Genomic DNA, 20,282 nt, shown 5'->3' with positions numbered 1-20,282 from the left:
GACTTATCTATGCCAGGAAAGGGCCGTGCAGGGCAGGAAGTGCCTTCTGCAGCTTGAATTCCCACATTCAGGAGGCAGGGAAAGGCCCCTTCCTGGGGGGTGGGAAGAGGGGGTCCCACGGGATTTATAGAAACAAGTGAGGTGCAAATCACTGTGAGGGCCCATGGAAGCACAAGCTTCTACAGGCAGGGCTGGGATAAAAGTGCATCCTTTAGCACAGGATCTGCCATAGAGTTGGACCCAAAGGATTTGCTCCAGCAGCTCTTCACACACACATCAGCATCAGCCCGCGCCCAGCGTTCTCACTTCCCCACTGCGGTGCTGAGAAGCACAACAACTTAGGCAGAGTGAAAGCTGCTGGGGCTGTGTCGAGGCTCAGTGGCAGCTCCCGTGTGGCACGGCACGGCGTGCCCTCCCTTGCCAGCACTACAAACACAGCCTCCTCTCCCAGCCAGCAAAGGAACCTGGTGTCCAGCCTTGGTCTGGTTTCCAGCGTTAAAGCAGCAACTGTTGGTTTATCGGCAGGACAGAAAACAACAAGACAGACTTGAGGTCGGAACAAACTTGTTTAAAATTTATTTTATAGATCACAGCAGCCTGCGTGATCTTTGAATGCTGGTCACAAAAGAGAGATCACACCACCTCCTTTGCACAAACTGAAGTAAACCCTCTTCCAGTCTCAGCAGTCTCCTTCATTTGGAGCACAGGAATGGAAAAAGAAAACCACCTGGAGCTCCTTGCTCCACTCAGAAGCAGAGGGCAGTGAAATCAGGTGCTGTATGATGTTGCCACAGGCCCAGAACACAAACAAGCCAGGCCTTTGTGCCCTGCTTAGCCACACTTCACACCCCCTCACAATGCAGGTGCTCTTAGTGTTGTAGCCGTCAATAGATCTTCCCTTGCCAGGAGAGTGCTGGTATTTAGGCACATAGCTTGGAAACGACTGCCTGGCCTCCCTGCTTCCACTCATGCTCAAGCCGCTGCAGTTTCAAAGCAAAGCACTCTCATCTTGAAACCACATTCCTTGCCTCTCCCACTCTGCTTAATGCTCTTGGAGTGCTGGTGCTGCCATTGGGAGATGTGCTCTCCTTCCCTGAGCCCGCTGTCGCTCACTTGGCTTGAAAGCCTACCTCGAATCACAAGGTGAACTGGAATGAACTCCTCACAGGTGACACAGTGAGAAACAGGAACAACCCGCTAGGGAGGGACAGAAAGTTTTCAGTCTCCCTCTAATTAAAAGTCCTTCATCGGAGGAGGAAGACCTCAAAGAAACCGACGCTGACTGCACCTGCTGGGAAGAGCAACAATTTGTGAGGATGCCACCTCCTCCATGCTTCCACAGCTTAGCACAAGCCAGCAGAGGATAACTCATTTTCTCATGAGAGCCAAGTGAAGAGGTAGGGTTAGAAGAAGAGAGATGAAAATAAGCAGGGAATCAATTCACTTGCAAAACCCAGGGTTAAAAAACATGATAAAGGCAAAGTTAATTCATAGACCGTCCTTGCAGGGCCTTCCTGGAGAGGCCAGAATTTGTCATTGAAAAAAATACAATCTTAAAAAGAAACAAAGGGAAGTCAGAAAAATTACCATATACTTCCAAACCTTAAAGCACTTCTATAGGTTTTGTATCAATGAATCATTGCCCTCTTCAGCCAAGAAGGGAGAAGACAAATCCTGCCCCTGCCATGGCAAAGTTTGGCCAGTGAGTTCCAGACTAGATTTGTGAATTCTTGGAGTAAACAAAATCAAAGGGAGGTCATGTTTGCCTGGTGTCTCTGTTCCAAAGGTATATTACCACCTGTGATCTCTGTCCGTCGAGGTGAGAAGGCTTCCTCTGGCTCAGTGGACGGACTGAGTGTTCCTGCACTATACGCTTAATACTGTCAACCGAGCCACAGCAGCTTTGAGGGGCAGGTTAGATTTGCTCCAATGTGCACTGAACAAACAATAGGGAAAAGCAGCAGGATGGGAAGGGGAACAGGATGGGCAAATGATTGCCCATTTAATTGTCTCTACTTAAAATATTAAGTGCTATCAACATTTTTGACAAGGATATTTAGTATAAGATTCCTCAACTTGACATCAAGAACTGCTTTCCAATTTGCTTCCTTCTTTGATTTCCAACTAAGGAACTTTCTTACCACCTCCTTCAAACTTCAGTCACTACAACATTAAACTAAACCCACTTAGAAACAGTTTAAGATGGAGGAAATCCAGAAACATTTGGCATGGGGCCACAATGGTGAGGAAACAATGCCCTGTAGAGCCATCCTAAGCAACGTGTTTTAACCTTCGCAAGTCTGAAATTTCAGGCGTTTGATAACCCCTGGATCTGAGACAGCAAATAGGAGGAGAGCAGCAAGTCCTGTGGACAGTATGGGGTGAGGGAGGAAGGAGGCAGCTAACTGGCTTTTCACAGCCCTATCCAGATTCTCCTCTCATCTTCATGCACACAAAATATAATAAAAACTAATAATAAAAACTAAGCCCATGATGTACAAAAACGTGTCAACAGGGGAGGAGGAAGGTGTCAGTTACTCTGTTCCGTCTGTCTCATCACCTTCGTTAGCTTATAAATTATGCTCCTCTCCATTGCTTCCTTCAGGGAGGAGGGACGATTCTTCTGCAGCCAATCAGCTGGGATGGGTTTTGGTTTAAGCTGCTCTAGATCTTTTGGATAAGAAATGAAGGGGAGGGGAGGAATTCCTCAGAGGCAGAAGTAAGAAATTCAGCAGCCACTGGCAGGAGTCACACAGGCTCCCTGAGACTTCACTTTATGGCGCTGACCTCCACGTCGACGGCTTCCTCCTCCAGCTTTTGACTGAAAAACATGAAGATACACTTGAGCGTGCAGCAACTCCTGAATCAGAATATCAACACAGAAAGATCTCAGATGGATTACACACATGTCCAGACAGCAGGAGAGCAGTTGTGACTCATCAACTTCCTACCACTGCAGGAAGGAGATAAGGCAGACAGACACACCATGAAGGAAAGAGGAGAAACAGATACACCATGAAGTTCAATCCTTCAAGGTGGGGAGGACCTGCTCCCCAGTTTTGTGAATGTTTCACTCCCATGCGAGCCAGCAGGTGCCATGAGGCTCGGCATCTGGGAAATCGAGGCCTCAGGCTCCCCTGGCTTTTTGCAGAATGGAAGGAGAGCCCTCCCGCCCCCCTGACAGGGCTCTCTTGCTAACCTGAGTCTGTTGCCAGTCTCAGGCCAGCATGCCTACTGTTCTCTTTTAAAGCAGACAAATACCTTATTGCCCTCACGGATGTGGGGCTCTTCATCCAGCGCAGGCTGAGGGGAAGCGGCAAGGAGAAAGAGGCAGAGGTAAGCAAGAACAAAAGCAACACAAACTCTCAGGGGTAGGGGACGAAACAAAGAGCAAGCTGGCAGCACTACTTACAACCACAGTGATGCTACAACAACATAAGGAGGAGATGGAGGATCACTAAGAAGCCACACGCATGTGCAAAGGGAGAGAATTCCTGCCAGCGGGCCCTCTTTCAGCAGCCAGCCTGGCTCAAGAGGGCAAAAATTGACCAGGGACAACTAAGATGGCTAAAATTAAGAGAGCAAACAGTGACCAGATTTCTTGGAGAAGTCAGTTCCTGAACCTTTCACTTACTAGATAAGCACAGCAGAAGGAGAAGACCCATGTAATAAAGCTAATAAATAGCTCCCAAAACTTGTTGTTAGAACTGCATTTCCATTCCTTTCAGACCAGAAAGGCTAGGTATTCTTCTCGGACAAGCTGAGCTGAGAAGTCATAACCAAAAAACCAACCTGGATAAACTCCCCTATAAGAGAGAAAACCTTTCCTCCTTCTTGGATGTCTCCTTGACAGGGCAAACAACATCTGTCTGATACTACTACTTAAGTTGGAATTTCCCTAGTGTAAGTTCTACGTCTCAACAGCAGAGACCCATCCTGTGACTGGCTGTTAGATGCTTCACTAGTTCACCTACCAGGTATATGGAGATACTTCAACACTGTAAGCACAGCCAAGCAGTGAAACAAGTTGCCAAGTGAAACAAGTTAAGCAGTCTTCCTCCTTGGAGGTTTTCAAGACATGACTGGATAAAACCCTGAGCAACCTGGTCTGACCTCACAGCAGGTTAGACTAGACACTTCCTTAAGTCCAATCTAAATTATTCCAGAACCCTAAAGCTGCCAATTGCTGAAAGGTCAACCACAAGGAGTCATTCAGTCATCAGAGAATTGTGATCTCTGCTAAGTGACTACTTATATTTTCTATTTGTTTCTGTTGCATACAGAGTCCCAACGTTGAGTTCAAGGGTATAAGGGGATAAAATGCTCGTGCTTTAGAGTGCCCTTCCTCCAACAGATAAAACTGGGATGCAAACAGCTAGGACAGACATGGTATTTTCCTTGCTTACCAATGGTTGCAGGACAGTAGGTGTCAGTGCTGCTGCGGCTGCTGAGGGGGCCTCGTCCCCAGCTGGTGGGCCTCCAGCTGCCGTTCCAGCTGGGAGAACGCTATCCTCTCGTTTCGTAACAGCTCCCTTCTTGGTTGACTGCATCTTGATCTGCTGTGGCTTGGAGTTCATTGGTGAGTTATTGGTGGTCTGGAGCAACTGCACATTACAAAGAGGCCAAATCAGTGTTCAAACAGCTAGGCTGATACGGCAAGGTTCCACACTGCTTTGTTTAACAAAGACCAGTGAGAGAACTGACAGCAATTGCCATCAGGAGCAAAAGGCAGCAGCAGTTGTTCAAAGAAATTTAGGCCCCTGAACTGCCCTGAAGAACCCTTAAAGGCAGGGAAGGGCCACTCAGCCTTCCTCAGTGTGATTCAAATGGACCAGCTACAAGCTGTCAGAAAGAGACCAAGCCAACTAGAGGCATTTGACTCACCTCCCACTTTTGCATTCCCTCATTCACAACAGATAAGACCGACCACACAAAAGAGCACATTGGTCATCTGCAGCCCACATCGTGGCTGATGTCTGTCATCAAAGGACAGCCTTTTCTCATAATTTTCCAAAGCCATCCAGATTCTCCTGTTTGCTTCTCAGTGACAAAAGTAGCTAATGGGAAAAAAAGCAGTTGGACTCTTCAGCCTTTACCTTAGTGATGGTACCCACAGCTTTGGTGCGGCCTTCACGGAAGACCAAACGCTGGTCTATATGCAAATATTCTGGAGTTTTGATGAAGCGAAAGTGTACTGTGGCTTTGTCCCCCGTCCGCAGGCAGTCCTTGTCCATGCTGAGAATTGTGGCTGTCTGACGGATGCTGCCACAATGCACTGCAAATGTAATGCACAAAGGTTTTCAACAACTGGTGCCATTAGTGGAATAAACTTCAGAGAGACATCTGAGACAGGTCCTGCTACCCTACAGCTAACAGCACTGAGTTTGGAATGTAAAAATCTACCGCGTACCAAAGACAATACGGGTCACACAACCGCTTTTGTTCAGTCCTCAGAAAGAAAACACATACAAGCTAGAACAGTTGCCTTCAAATGGAGACTTTTCTGAAGCATCCTCGATAGAATTCTGCACTCCAAGCAGCCAGAGTAGAGGGCAGGACCTAAAACAAGTCTCTCAGTCAGCATTTGAAGCTGAAGAATCTTTGCACCACGGAGATCTGGCTCGGGCAGGCTTCAAGTACACTTGAAGTCACACATCTTTTCATCTACAGCCTTTGCCGCTGCCCTCTGTCAGCTCCCTTCCCCTTCTCTAATTCATTGTTGGGAAAGGTCAAACCAGGAACTATGGCTTATATTCAGGAGAAAAATGATCTCAGGCTAGAGCTGATATAAGCCGTTGCCACTGAGAAACAAAAATGAAACAACACTGAGACACAAACCCATGGCCTGATAGCGTGGGCTGATGGTGGTGGGGTGATGGAGCACTAGAATCTCTGCTTCAAATTCCCACGATGCTTGTGGATTCAGGCGAGGTGAAACCATTACCATGCCTTTCCGGATGGAAGAACGCTTGATCTGAAAAGCAGAGATACAAAGAAAACCTTAGCATGAGTCTTCAGGGAAGAAATTTGCTTCTCTGGCTAACTGCATTCAGAAGGATCTTATCGCATTTCACAGATAGCAACTTGTGTCACCAAAAGGCAAAGCCAAAGCTGTTTGGCAGTATTAATGATGTTATGCCGAGGTTGCCAAAATCAAGTTTCTTTGGAAGCTTTTGTTAAGAGTGCTGCGAATGCTGGACACCCACACAGAAGTTTTAACTCACCGACACTTTAAAAGCAAAACATACATCCTGATTGCACGTTACCCAAGCAGATGATCTCTTCAAAAGCATCATGTCTCTTAACATAAAACGATAAGACTGAACACATGAAGTTTGGTATAGCTTGAACTAGACCCCCTTAAAACCAGTGCATCTTCAGTTGACAGAAACCTTTCGCCAGAGGAATCGCATCAAACTTTGCTAAGTTTTAAACCCCAAATTATGTAGCTGGTCGAGAGGAACAGTGTAAATACCTGCCTAGGCCATTAATGCGGTTGCAGCACAAGAAGAGACTTTTCTTGCAATGCCTCTGCTTTGTTACACATCTCCAATGAAATTCCTCATTACCTTAAGTCCTAATGCTACTACCTGGCAGCTGTCAGGCAGAGCAACTGGGACATATGATTTGGTAGTGGACAGGTACATTTGGACTTGATGACCTCAAAGGTATTTTCCAACCTAGGGATTCTACGATTATATGACCCGCTGCGGTTCTATGGGATTTTAATACACTGTGAAATGAGGCGGCCAAGGTTTGCAGAAGCAGTCTGATCATAGTGCAACTCAACTCCAAGACCTCTCTAAAACTAGGAGGGTGGTTCCTGTTCGGGGAGTAGAGAGCGGATCGTCTCACCTTTTTTAAAGCAAAGGAGGCAGTCTGGCCTCCCCGCACTTCTTTGACCGGCATTCTCTTGCGGTGGATGGACTTGACAGCAATAGGTAGGAAGTTGCCAAGGGGATCTGGCCCCAGCAGCAGGGTGTCATTGAGCTTGATCAGGCCCCTCAGTGTCGTCCCAGACACAACCGTTCCTACACCCTACACCAAAAAAGAAAAGAACAGTACGTGGGGTTACTTGATCGTATTGGCACAAGAGCCCTAGAACTCCTCTCTCCAGGGAAGATGACTTCATCAACCTGAGAGTATAAGATTCTTCCAAATACCAGGCCCCTTACCGGGACAGAGTAAGTATCATCTATCTGGAATTCTGCTGGCTCTTCTTCCCTGTAACTGGTCCGTGGAGACAAGAGATTAAGAAACATCTTCAGCAAATCTAGATTCTCCCCAGTGACATTTGAAATCTGGAAAATCGGGCACATCCTGTAAAGGAAAATCAATGACAATTGAGTAAGTTCACCTCCCTGCCTGGAATTTCAAGTGTAGGGAGACATCCAAAACCTTGGGACTGAATTCAATACACAGTGCTAGGAAGGGAGAGCCTGGCAAGCAGTCAGATGCACAACACCCCATGTTTGAGAACCTGCAACATTGCCTCTGCCTTCTAATGACATTCAAGAATAGGTGTAAGGTTCCAGGGCTGAAGGAAGCCGAATACCCTGCCATCTTCTGCAGACTGCCCAGAAGCAGCCTCTCATTTCTGTCTCAGAGAGGGGAACACAAGCAGGTCAATCTCAGAAATCAACACATTCTTATGGAATCAACACAACACATGGCAGATGCAACCTTCACACATCTAGACAATGGGACTCTCTTTCTGAATCTTCTCACCCAGTCTCCATATAGGACCAAAAGAGAAACGACTCTCCTCTACTCCCGTTACCTCTCTGAGCTGAAGTTGGAGGCTGTTACAATGACATCATCCTTGCTCTGAACCAGCACGGGAATCTTCCTGCACCCTGGGGACTTCAGCAGTCGCTGTAACAGCTTCAGGGTTTCTTAAAGGGTGAAATGAATATTGTTAGGGCAGCATCTCCCGTCTTTACAAATCGCTTTTGTGGGGTCTCTCCCCGAAGGGAGACTGGTGCTTTTGCCACAAATAGACAGGAGAAGATGGCTAAAGGTGAGTGAGTGAGACTGAGTTTGCTGCAGCCCAGGTAGGACTTAGGAGCCATTCCATCTTCCATTTCATGCCAGCTAGCCTGCTGCCAAGCGACACCATACAAGAACAGACAGACATGTTTGCATCTGCAAATGCAATGCTGTGAAGACATTTTGTAGCTGTCTGTTAAGGAGCTTTAAGCAATTACAAGGTATTTCCTCTTCCTAGAAAGGATTTTTCACATTCAATTCAATGAAAACCACCAGCACTTGCAAACTGAAACATTTGAGAATCTGTGAATTAGAAATCAGTTTTGACCAAACAAACCTCAACCGCTTTCCCTGGCAATTAACCTGCCCTAGGAGGTTAGAAAAGTATGAAAGAGGTAAAGATCACCATCATAAACTAGGACAGTGTAGGTGGACCAGATTCAGAAATAAATATTTGCGGACAAACATCATGGCTCCCAACTTTGATCTTTTGCCTCTTTTTTATTTATTTTCTAAGCCTCATATCTATCAGCCAGCAAGGGCATTATTTGATGCACTAGCATCATGCTCCTGCAAAATGCCTTACAAAAAATGAGGTGGGGGGCAGGGAGGAGAAGGCTAGTAAGGGCTTAAATGAGCAAATTGTTTATATTCTACAGCTGACATCCAATTAGATGTTTTTTTGAACAAATAATTGCCTATGGGAAAGTTTTGGACACAGAAACACAAACATCTAATCATGCCATCTGCTCTTCACAGAAACACTCGAGCCAAATCTTGTGTCAATTTAATTTAAACAACATGACACAAGAGTGGCTTCTCCCAAGAGCAGCTATTCTCTCCTCACCAGGAGTTAAACATTCTCCTTCCTTCTTTCCTTCCCAGTTACTATCTCCTGGTCAGGCCTTACATTTGTTGGGCAAACATCTATTATATAGAGATATTTAGATTATCTTTTGATCACATGCATCTGTCTACCTCAAACATACTTAGGATTTTTACAACAATCAACTAACCACACAGTACCAGAAGAGTTCACTTTCCTGATTCTTAGGACTGATTATCAAAAAAAATCCACATTGCTCCAATTAACCACAGCATGTTCCTGAAGACGCGAGAAATGCATCAAGAGAATTTTAAAGGCGAGTTTGTCACAGCCTGAAAAAAACGTCCAGCGTAGGTTAAAGGGACACTGCTGGGGTTAGAGGTGCTGCTTTAGCTGCTGCTGAGCAAAAAAGTCACTAGGCCCTGGCACTCACTGCCATCCTGCTCGTGTCTTGTCCAGTCCTGCTACCAAAACCCACATATGCAACCGCTTTGAACCATGGTTTATTAAGTGTTGGTTGGTTGTTCAGACAGAGGAAGGAGCTGCTGTTGTTATGCGCATATCTGAGAAGTGCCCAGATGAGCAGGATATAACAAGAGCTGCCCTGTCACCTAATAGCTGCTGGAGAACAAGTTTGCTCACAGCTTAAGATCACACTCAAACTGTGGGCAAAGAGAAAAGCAGCTTTCAAGAGAACTTCCAGCCTTTCTCTCCACATTTAAATATCCAGAGAGAAAGCAAAGACACAGCCTCAAGTGTATGTTTCTCCCCTTAGAGCTCAAATAAGCAAAATCCTGTAGCGAATGCTTTCAGGTGACCCAGCTGAGTCCTCAAGACTGGAAAATTTTGAAATCATGACTGTAAGTGAACTGCCTGCAAAATGGGCAAGGGAAAAGGATAGATTTCTGGAAGGTGTTTGAGATGCAATCAAAACCAGATAAAACAGCCTTCCTCCAGCAGCAGTTCCTCAATCCAAGCAGAGGACAACAGCACATACAAGAGGTAAGAAACAGCACTGGAGAGAGCTTGTAGGACTCACCTTGCAGGATATTGGCAGGGCACATGTCAATCTTGGTCACCACAACAAAGACAGGAACGTTAAGCGCAAGTGCAAGGCCCAAGTGTTCCTTGGTCATTCCGACAATCCCAGCATTACTGCCAACCTAGACCAGGGATACAAGATAGAGTGATGTAAACATTCCTCCTACAGCGTGCTGGGTTACAGAGAAGGTCTTGTGTCAGACATGCAGTAGGCTGTGATTAGGTTGTAGACACGTCATTAGGACTGTCAAACAGACCCAGATCATTTCAAATGCTGTGGGACACTGGTTAAGGACCCATAGCTCATCAATTTTAGCAAGGTCTTCTGGAGTTTACAGATCTTTCATTTTTCAAGAACAATACATCCTAGGCCTGAAATTGACATCCTGGAGCACTTGCCTCACAGCCCTGGCTGGATATCCACAACGGCTGCTACTCTCCACCTCTGGGAGATGCTGTCTCTCTCCACAATCCCACAGGGACTTCGCAATAGGAAAGAAGTTGCGGTTATTAAAGCTGTGAACACCACCACTCCTGCTGTTAGTGTACACCTTTTTTGTTACCTACCATAAGCATGCAGAAGTCAGGTAAATGGCCGGTCATGCCAAAGACGGTGGTTTTCAGGTACTTTTCATGGCCAGCCAGGTCAATGAAAGTAATGACCTTGGTGGATTTCTCACAGATCTTTGTCCATTCCAAGCTACCACCATGGCTGTCAGGCTTGTTCACCACGTTGCCTTCACTGTCGAAGCCCAGAATGTCATTACCCACACTGCTGGTGCGGCCTGACTCAATCTCATGCTTATGGCGGAAGAGCTTTTGCCGAGCAAAACCTCGGCCGTTGTCTAGTTCGCCATGTGTCAAGACACCTAGCAATGTGCTCTTTCCTGCATCCACATTGCCAACCACTGCTATCCTGGAGGGGAAAGATAAAAGACACATGGTAAAATCTGATATATGAAGAAAACAACAAGCAATCAAAAAAAAAAAAAAAAAAAATCCAAACACCACTGGTCCTGCAAATACCTAGCTTTTTCTCCCTGACTTAACAAAAAATGTTAGACCTTCCCCAGCAGATCAGAGATTCTTTCACAGTTATTAGTTAACAGCAGAGATCCCAGACTCTGAGAACTGGGATGTGAAAGACTGTGGAAACATGTCACTTGCGTTCAGGATGCAGTCAGCCAAACCCAATGTTGCTTGATGACATACAGAATAGCTCTCTCCCAACACCTAGTTTCTGCAATCCAACACTGTAGGAATTAAAAAGAAAGACTAAATCCCAACTTGCCTTTCTCATGTTCCTCACGTTGCAATAGCACCAGGTGCTAAGGAGAGAAGAGAAATTTAAACTGCTGTTCTCAGAAAAGCTCAAACAACAATGAAATGTTTTAGGGGAAAACGCTCATAAAGAAATTTCCTTCCTTGTCTCCAATAAAAGTGGCTATTTCAGCTGCTGGCAAATGTTGAAAATCCATTCCATCCCAATCTGGGCAGACTCTCAAGTCATGTTACACAAGCTATTACATGTCCATTAAAAGGTGACTTGGATCACCACAGTCTTGGAATAGAATTGAACCCTTAGTTAAAAGCACTGTATTGCAGCAGTGTGCATATACGCATACACATACAGATACGTGTGACTGTCTGCTGGGACTCCAGCCCACAGAAGATTCCCAAACTGAGAAGCTGTCACCCAGAGAGCAACAGCCCTCAGCTAAACACAGGCAAATCCTCATGAACAGTTTGTTCACAAAAGAGACAGCAACAAGAACAAAAAGGCGATGTCATTATCAAGGAGTGGTCAAACTCAATTCCCTTTGTTGGGTAGCTACAACACCCAGACTCGAACCAGCGTTGCTAGCTCAGCACCACAGCCTGCTCACAGGGTAAAAATGCAGCTGGGCTGCTGACTAACCCTGTCTCCACCCGGCTCCTCACCTGACCTCCAGGAAGTCGTTGTCACCCACACGTTTCCGAACTAGGTAGTCGCGCACCTTGCCCCCTGCCTCCTGGTGTTCTCGCAGGAGGATCACGTCTGCCTCGATCTGCTCTGCCATGCTCTTCAACGTGGCATACGACGCTTCCATGTCTGCTTCGCTCAGACCGTATTCAGTCCCATCTAGTATGATGTTGAGGAGACAAAGGACAGTCAGTGAGCATCACCTTGCAACGGCCAGCAGCAATGTCATTCTGCCTGGGACTTTCACACCAATCAGGATTTACAAGTGGACTGGAGATGGCACACAGGTAAACACAACAAGCACCCTTTGCCCAAATTAAACAAGGACAGTCTTCACTCATAGCCTTAAAAGACACTAAAAAAGGACCATCTTCCATCTAAAGGGGTTTTCTTCACAATTTCTACAAGTAAATACTTAATGATCTGCACTAAAGACATCTCTGTCTAATCCCCTTACTTCACATGCTGAAAGTACTTTGTGTGCAATTCCCTTCCGTCAGATATAACGTCTCCTCTTGCATTGCAATAAAGGGAAAAGCATTAACAAAAGGAAAGCTCTAACTGAAATATCACCACAATTTACCAGTGAACGTGGGACCAATTTAAACAATCCACTTATTTTATAAAACCACATCCCAAGTGCACATTTTCTGTAAATCTGGCCTGCACAGCAATTCCTTTAGTCCCCACGTACTTCGGTTAAAACAATGTTCTTGGCATGTGTCGCTGCCTTCATCCTGAGCACTTGAAAGAATGCTGAGAGCATATAAGGCCAGAAAAAAAGAAGACAGCACTGCTGCCTTTGAACAGCTCACCCAAGCAAAGGGCTGATACTCAGAGCAAACCAGTGGCAACTACCTAGACGGTTTAAAGGCCAACAGAGCCGTGAGCTTCTTCTCCTAACCCAGGTGCTGAAAAGCTGCCCAGATTTCAGGCCTGAATCTCATCTGTGGGCAAAAAAACCCAAACAAACAAACATGAAGAACCACATACAAACTGGATGACCAAAGCTATTGCTGTGCACATATTCATATGCATGGCTGACTCATCAGCTGGTAAGCAGTAACTGCAATTTGCAAGAACTAATCAGCATTTTAACTATTGCACAGCTCTACAACAAGCAGAGTTGCTGGGGGATTTCCAACCTAGCTCAAAAGCTGGCTGAGAAGCTGTTGAGGTGGTGGAGGAAACAAAAAGCACCATCACTGGGGTCTTGGGTCACGGAAGGGGAATGAGACAAGTAGGGGAAAGGAGAGGGTAAGAGCCAAAGAAAGAGAGGAGTCACTACCAACAAAGCAGTGAGACATAGCAGTCTTTGCTTGCTTTCAATCATCTGAGTTGGGTATCCATGAGGATCAAAAATCACAGACATTCAAAGTAATGAGAAAGAGGGATGGTGGCAGGGATATCAAGATTAATTTTCAGTTTGCTATTGTTTCCAATTTACAGAAAAGATCTCCGTCTTCCTCAACTGTGCAGTAATCTAAAACGAAGTCTGAAGTTTTAGCTCATATTTTAAGAAACAAAGGCCTATGTCTAAGTACATCATTGCAACAACCACCAGTTAACACTCTCACAAGGTAGCCTAGAAGAGAAGGCAGTAACTAGCCCACTAACTAGATCTCTCCCGCAGGTGTGGTTATCCCATACACCAAGGACTCAGACTATGTGTCGGAAGCTTGCTTGGACATAAGAGCATTATCCCTGTGATACTGGCTGCATGCAAACTGGTCATCTAATCTGGGCTTCTCTTCCATGTTGGCTGCTTTGCAAGATAGCAACAAAACTCCAAAACCAGACAACTCTGAGATAAGACAACTCTCTCCCTCTGTTATCTCAGCCAGCCCTGGCAATGGCGGCATGGGGTTTGTATGTCTCATCAAACATAGTAACTTGTAGAATGTCCAGTCGTAACAACTGGATATCCAGAAGATATCCAGCATATTCGAAATATGTCTTTAGCCTTATGATAGCCATAGGCAATGTATTTTTGTATTCAGAAAATAAATGTCAAATTTCAAGCAGGGCCAACAGCATCAGATGCAAATATTCAAATAGTGAAAAAGAACAAAAAAGTAATCCATACTAACTGCTAAAATCTGCAAAGGCAAACGGCTGCAGTCACATCCGAGTTAACGTGACAATAAAGGCCTCATGCTGAGAAAAGGAAAACCTTGCTCTCCATAGTACAGACACATGCTAACAAAGAAAGGCAGCAGCATATCTTCTGCCTGTCTGAAGTATCTCCCATATGTTCCAGAGGGGTAAAAACATTATATATAATGGAGAAGTGAACAAAACCAGGCAGAACAAGATCTCCATCAGATGCCAAGGATGTCTGTACTAAAACTGTTGTTATAATTTCAGATCCTTCATCTTTTCCTAGTGTGCCCAGACAACTTATGACTTATTTCCAAAAAATAACTTGTATGATTTTATGAAAAAAATACGTTCAGCTCCACTACACAAGACAGCTGCTGGCAAGAATTAAAAAAAAGAATCTATCCCACATGTTCTGCTATACTTTATGGAGGTTTCCAAGTTATGTTGGAGAAGCAAGTACTACTTTCAGCAGCAGCAAGGTTAGATGAACTATTTTTTTTCTTATAATCTTAATGGATTTTGTTGTTTTCCTGAGGAAGCTATGCTCACCTGATCCTTGGCCAATGACATAGATGGTCTCCCCACATCCCTCATCGATCCTCTCTGACATCTGCCGGAGCAAACTGTCGTACTGCTCTGAAGTTGGACTCACCATCACCAGCTGGAAAAAAAAGATTAAATCCATTTGTAGATGTCAAGCAAAGAATTTCAAAGCCAGCTTCAGTTATAAGGACGATCAATCAGTGTCCTTCAGTGAAAGAGAAGGGCTCTTTTTCAAGGACCACTTTCTGGTGGTTCCGTTTTGATTGTTTAGGCTTTTTTCAAAACAAGTTTCTCCGACAGCTATTTCCTGGTGACACCACACAAGGTTATTTGCCTGAGCTCATAGTTCATTTACATTGGAAGACATACTTCAAAGCAAATAAAAATACCAAGCATCTCATTTTGAAGTAACCAATGTTTAAAAGCCACATTTAAGTGAACACTCCACTTCTGCTTCAGTGCAATACATGCTTCCACGCAAGGAAATAAAAAGGGAAGGATCTATTTTCTCCAAAGAAATTCCTTAGCTGGGTACTCCACAATTTCCACTGCACAGAGTGCTGCTGCTTCCCTGAAGCAAGACAGGACAGCCAGAGGAAGCCACCAAGACCTCACTGCAGCGCACACCCAGGCATCAAAACCTAGAGCATCTCTCAAGTCTTCCACATACTTAATCCCCTCTTTTGTTTTCTGAGCAGGCAGAGAGGGGGAGGGAACACAAATAAGCATTATTTTCAAACTCCTAACAAAACTTTAGGTACTTCACACTACAGTCCTGAGAGGCAGACATACAGAGCAGTTTGTATGAGCATATTTGGATGCTTCACCAGTGGAGAGCTGCAGTTTTCCAAGCCAGCAGCTGTGTTACCAACAAGCTTTGACTGTATTTATTGCAACAATCACAGCTTCCATTGCCCTTCCCTGCAGAAGCATCAAGAGAAGGAAAAAGTGGAGAGAAACAGAGCAGAAAATGAGAACGAGACAGTGCTTTAGGAAGTACTTTTCTTTGAACAGAGTGGTGCAGCACCATTCCTGGCAAAAACCTGTGTCACTTGTACAGTACAGCTGAAGACACCTGCAAAGAGCAGCCACAGTGGTGGTGTGGCAGCAGCAGACCAAGGAGACCTTCATCACCCACTCAAGACCAAATGGCTACCTGCTCTCTGGCTGCCTTTGTGATTACAAATCTATTGGTGCCTGAGCATCCTGGTACAGTAGTTCAATAGCTGCAACTGATAAGCACTTCTGTTAAAAAGCCTCTTTTAGTGTGAGTTGCAAAGGCTGTCCCCTACCAATAGTTCGATAGCTAGGCATGACTGCACTGTGCTGCAATGCTCGATGAAATCCCACACTTCCACTAGCTGTCTTTACACAGATGTTCCAAAATTGGGCCCAGAAAAATGTACTTCACTCCATTATGCACTAAGGCCAGCCTGAAATCCCCACTAGATTTGGCCAAAACATATGGTGTACAGCAGCACAAAATTATTACACCTTCAGGCCTGCCCAACATTCTCTACTAACGCAGCCTGACTTGCTAGCACAGTTAACAAAACGCGTGTTCAAGGAAGAATACCTTTCACTGCCTGCTCCTACAAGACACGTGACGAAGACTTTGATGAGAAATCTAGACCATAAGGGAAGCAAAAAACCTACATCTAATGCTTAAGCAGCTTCCAAAACTACAGCGATGCACGCACCTAGAAATCTGAAGCACAGACAGCAAGTGCTGTTTTAAGGCAGCCAAAGCAATGCTTTTCTCAAATGTTAGGGGTCACACAGAGCACATATGTGTCTGCAAGGTCCAGACAGCCACGAAAGAGACAGTCACCTTCATATGCCTACTTTAGACGTGTGCCATACCTAAGGCTTTGAACTACTCAGCATAGTCTGCAAAGGGCAGTAAAGCACTCAGACCTGAAAGACCACAGAGCCTTTGTATTTCATGCTACAAAGGATAGAGTTCTGCCTTTATTATTTGTTGTTCTGGTTTTGGTTTTCTTCTTAAAGGAGACCACTGTATGTAAATGCACTGAGGGGGAAACCATCAGCTGTTCAGAGGCTTGAGCAGGGCAGGAATGGGAGGCTGTGTGTTGATGTGTAGGGTTTGTTTTGCCCAGCAATCACTTTCAGGAATTCCTAGGAGCGCAGCAAACAGGCTCACCGGCTAGGCTAGTGCACCAGCACAGGTCAGGGACTCAGTAAGATCTCTTGAACACAATGTTATGCTCATAAAGTTCAACAAAATAACAGCGTAGAGACCCACTAGCTTCAGTTTCTTCAAATCTCATCACCAGCTTCACTTTTCTATGAGTTCAAATGCTCCTGCAGTGTGAGTGGCAAGGCTGTTATTTAAAGTACCAGAGGACATTTCAGCTGAGCAGCTCACTGCAGTCTTTCTTCAGGGTGCCAGGCAGGAGAGCTGGGGGCTCAAACAGCATAGTGCCCATACAGATCAGCTCAAAACACTATTCTCCCACCCTGCTGCTTTCATTGCCATGCAAAGGTGCTGCTGAAGAGTGTTCCAGTGGTACCTCCAAAGCCCACCCTGGGGCCAAAAAAAGCTTACTGCCAATATGATATAGCAGGACATCAAGAGAAGAATGCACAGAACAAGTAGAAGCTTTCACGGATCATGCCTTCCAACGTCATTTGGTATTTCTAATAGCTGCTTCAGCAGCCTGCAGCCCCCAGCTGCAGTTCTGCAGTTTCCCAGGTCACTGCAAGACTCTTCTTGCTGTTTCAAAGATGCCTTTAGCTAGCTTCCTGGACAGAGGGAGCCTGTCCTTTGCTATCTCCTTGGTCGGCAAGAGGCCCTCTGTCTCGGCCTCCCTGTTCTTATTTCACTTTTCATCTTTGAGTAATCCTTTCCATGCTTGCACTATGTGTTCTTGTTTTTCACAGGTCTTCATAACTTTCAAAAATTTTCACTGTTGTTCTTTCCACTTTACCATGCATTGAGCAGTTAACAGTAGGGGGCATGTGGGTCTAATAACTTCGGATTTCCTATAGGGTAAAAAAGTAACAAGTTATTGTTATATTTCCTTCTGCTGCTCTAAATTTCACAGCTTTGAGATGCCATCTCTAGAGTCCCTTCCCAGTCTCCAAGGAGAGGTGGCTTTTTCCCACCTTTCCTCTAATCAGTTTTGGGATTAACATACACCAGAGGTGGGTCATAGCTACAGCTGCCTGAGCTTTCTTCAGGAGGACAAGCTGGACTGTGCCATTCTGCACTGCCCAACAGCAAGCAAGAGGCCACAGTAATAATTAACAGCAATTTCAAGACACTGTTGAGACTGAGCTAAGGTTCTATCAGCACTGCTAGAGGCAGTCCTCGCAAAAGAAGCATCTCGTATTCATGAGGTGGACAAACTATAAAGATTAAGGGCAAACCAAATGCTACGTGGTAAGTAGTGCTGCTGTTTATTGGAATAAGAATATTTTTCATGGCTGAAAGGCCATCACCAACCATCAGGAAGTCAGGGGAAAGGCACTGTCTATAATGTCATGTTTTGCTTTCTATTTCTTGTGGACACACGTAGTTCAAGCGCTATTAATGTTATATTGGATCCGTGTTACAACAGAAGTATCAGCTTCACTAATAGCTTTGTGTGATATGGTTTTGACCCAAGAGATGATTACTGCTGCATTGTGCTAGTACTGAAGGGAAAACAAACACCCATTAAGATCGACACGATAATGAATTTGCGCTGATGAATGGAACTGTTTGCTTGCCCAGCTGACAAGGTGTACTTGATAACTGAATCCCAAAGAGTACCTCTCTAAAAAGAGCACATCTTACAACAAACATGCTGGGGGAGAACTGAGATGAAAGGTTGTAGCACAGCAGGGGAGTGGGTCAGACCAGGACAGAAGTAGCAACTAGCAAACAAATTGACTGCAGCAGGAATCACCATTTTAAGCAGGAATTGTAGAGTAGTGGTTCAGCTGGGAAGACAGAAAAGACAGGGGAATCAGGCTTGGGGTAGGCTAGCTACAGTATTCTCACCGTACAGGACTGCTTTTCTGAGCACACAGTGGGAGACTGACTAACTTGGAAAGATGGGGCAGAGCTTGTAGCGTTGGCTCTCATCCACGATGGGGATGAATGAAACATCTGGGGAAAAGACAGCAGGTGTACACTGCTGTACAGAAAAATAACTAGTAATAAGACTCAAAAAAACGCTTACCTATCACCGTCACAGCATGCCAGTTTCTACGAACGGGCAGGCTGACAACACAAACGGAGGTTTTAGAAGGAAAGCATTCACCTCCCTTCATCAGAGTTTTGGTCAGGTTCCTGGCTGTCAAGAATCAGTGACACAGCTCTCTGTGTCCTCCTGCGCCCTCTCCCACATCAGTCATGTCCAAGATAAAGCACAGATCGATACTGGCATCCTGTATTAAAATCTTGTCCAACTCATCAAGGCACAAACAGGCGTCTCAATAGACATTGCAGGTTTGATTTCTGTCTTTCGCTTCCTTATAAGACATCTTCACGACATTCATTTTAATACAGCACTACATCATAAAATATCCGGTCACCCCCTCAAAAACAAATGTTTCCACATCCACACACCACAATTCCTCTCTCTTCATTTCTCGACAGAGAGTAAGAAAATCCAGGACTTTGGAACAACTCCATCTGGAAGCATGAAGAGGAGGGATGGCAGAAAACCAGGAGGGAACAGCAGCTATATTGACTTCTGGACCAAATCATTACAAGTGAACTGAACCAAGTTTAAAGGAGACTTTAGAGTGGGAGATGGCACCACGATACATCAAACTCTTGGCAGCAAAGGACATACAGCTAAAGATACCAGCCAACTGGGACAAAACAGAAGGCAGCGTGGAAAGGCATCTAATGTACTCCGTGGCAGGCTCCAGCACGCACGTATTACTACTACGTACCTTCCTGCAAGACGGAAGCAAGAACAAATTCTGACAGAAGTAAGACCGCCACAGTTTTGTCACTGGGATCATAGCAAGGAACTGTGGCATGGTGAACCAAGCATTTGTGTGCTCTTGTAACCCGGTTTGCAAGAACAAAGCACCCTTGCCACTGAGCCCTCGTGCACAAAAGTTAAGCACTCTAACCTGCTTTTAAGATTGCAAAGAAAGCCCCAGGAGCTGGCGCGGCTGGCAACAGAGATAACCCCAGCGAGCCGGCAGAGAGGGAAAACGCTGGGGAGACTCTTCAAGCAGCTGTCAGCTTCAAACTCTACACTTGCAGAAGGGATGCGACACCCATCCAAGGAAGCCGAGGAGGGGACGGGGCAGTGGGGACAAGCCTGCCAGGAGAGAAGGGGACGGGGCAGGGGCCGGACAAGCCTGCCAGCACCCTCCTTTCCCAGCCAGGGTACGTCTCGGTCTCTCAGCTCTCCCCGGCTGAACTTCACTGTTTCTCCCGGCCGCTTTCGCAGGACGACTCCCAGCCCCTCACTCTCCCGGGAGAGCTGGGGGACAGCCCCGCAGGACAAGGCTCGGGAGGCCGATGGCAGCGAGTCTTTCCAGGCCTACCTTGCTGGTGAGGTCGATGTCGGGCTCCCCGTTAAGCGCCTCGCCGTCCTCGGCGTCAAAGGCGGCGCGGAGCGGGCAGGCAGCCGCCGCCGCCGCCACACGAGGCCCCCCACCCGGGGAGCCGGGCTCCGGAGCGAACATACAGGCCGGTACCGGGGAACCCCGCCCCGGGGATCGGCTCCGCTCCGCCGCCGCCATCTTCCCGACCCTCCTCCTCCGCCCCTTCCCGCGCCCGCCCCCCCAAGCGCCGCAGGAACCGCCGAGGCCACGCCCCAGCCGCAGCAGCCAATCAGCGGA

General features: G+C 46.1%; 1 protein-coding gene across 2 annotated transcripts; it reads right to left on the bottom strand.

The window, feature by feature from the left end:
* Positions 1-543: 543 nt before the first annotated feature.
* GTPBP1 (GTP binding protein 1) lies at positions 544-20,200 on the bottom strand. 2 transcript variants are annotated; one of them, XM_054087665.1, is made up of 13 exons: positions 19,986-20,200; positions 14,472-14,583; positions 11,798-11,978; positions 10,424-10,772; positions 9,855-9,978; positions 7,781-7,895; positions 7,176-7,320; positions 6,856-7,038; positions 5,839-5,974; positions 5,097-5,275; positions 4,407-4,604; positions 3,262-3,303; positions 544-2,821 (listed from the first exon to the last, which is right to left on the bottom strand). In XM_054087665.1, the coding sequence occupies exons 1-13, from the start codon at positions 20,181-20,183 to the stop codon at positions 2,729-2,731; spliced, it is 2,055 nt and encodes a 684-aa protein (XP_053943640.1). In that variant the 5' UTR covers positions 20,184-20,200; the 3' UTR covers positions 544-2,728. The 2 variants fall into 2 exon arrangements, with proteins under 2 accessions (XP_053943640.1, XP_009566720.2); XM_009568425.2 differs by lacking the exon at positions 3,262-3,303 and having other exon boundaries at positions 545-2,821.
* Between the last annotated feature and the right edge of the window lie 82 nt (positions 20,201-20,282).

Source organism: Cuculus canorus, chromosome 1 (assembly GCF_017976375.1).
Source record: "Cuculus canorus isolate bCucCan1 chromosome 1, bCucCan1.pri, whole genome shotgun sequence".
In the NCBI taxonomy this organism is placed as follows: Eukaryota; Metazoa; Chordata; class Aves; order Cuculiformes; family Cuculidae; genus Cuculus; species Cuculus canorus.
Note: the sequence above shows the minus strand (reverse complement) of the source record. Positions and strands in the feature narration are given on the sequence as shown.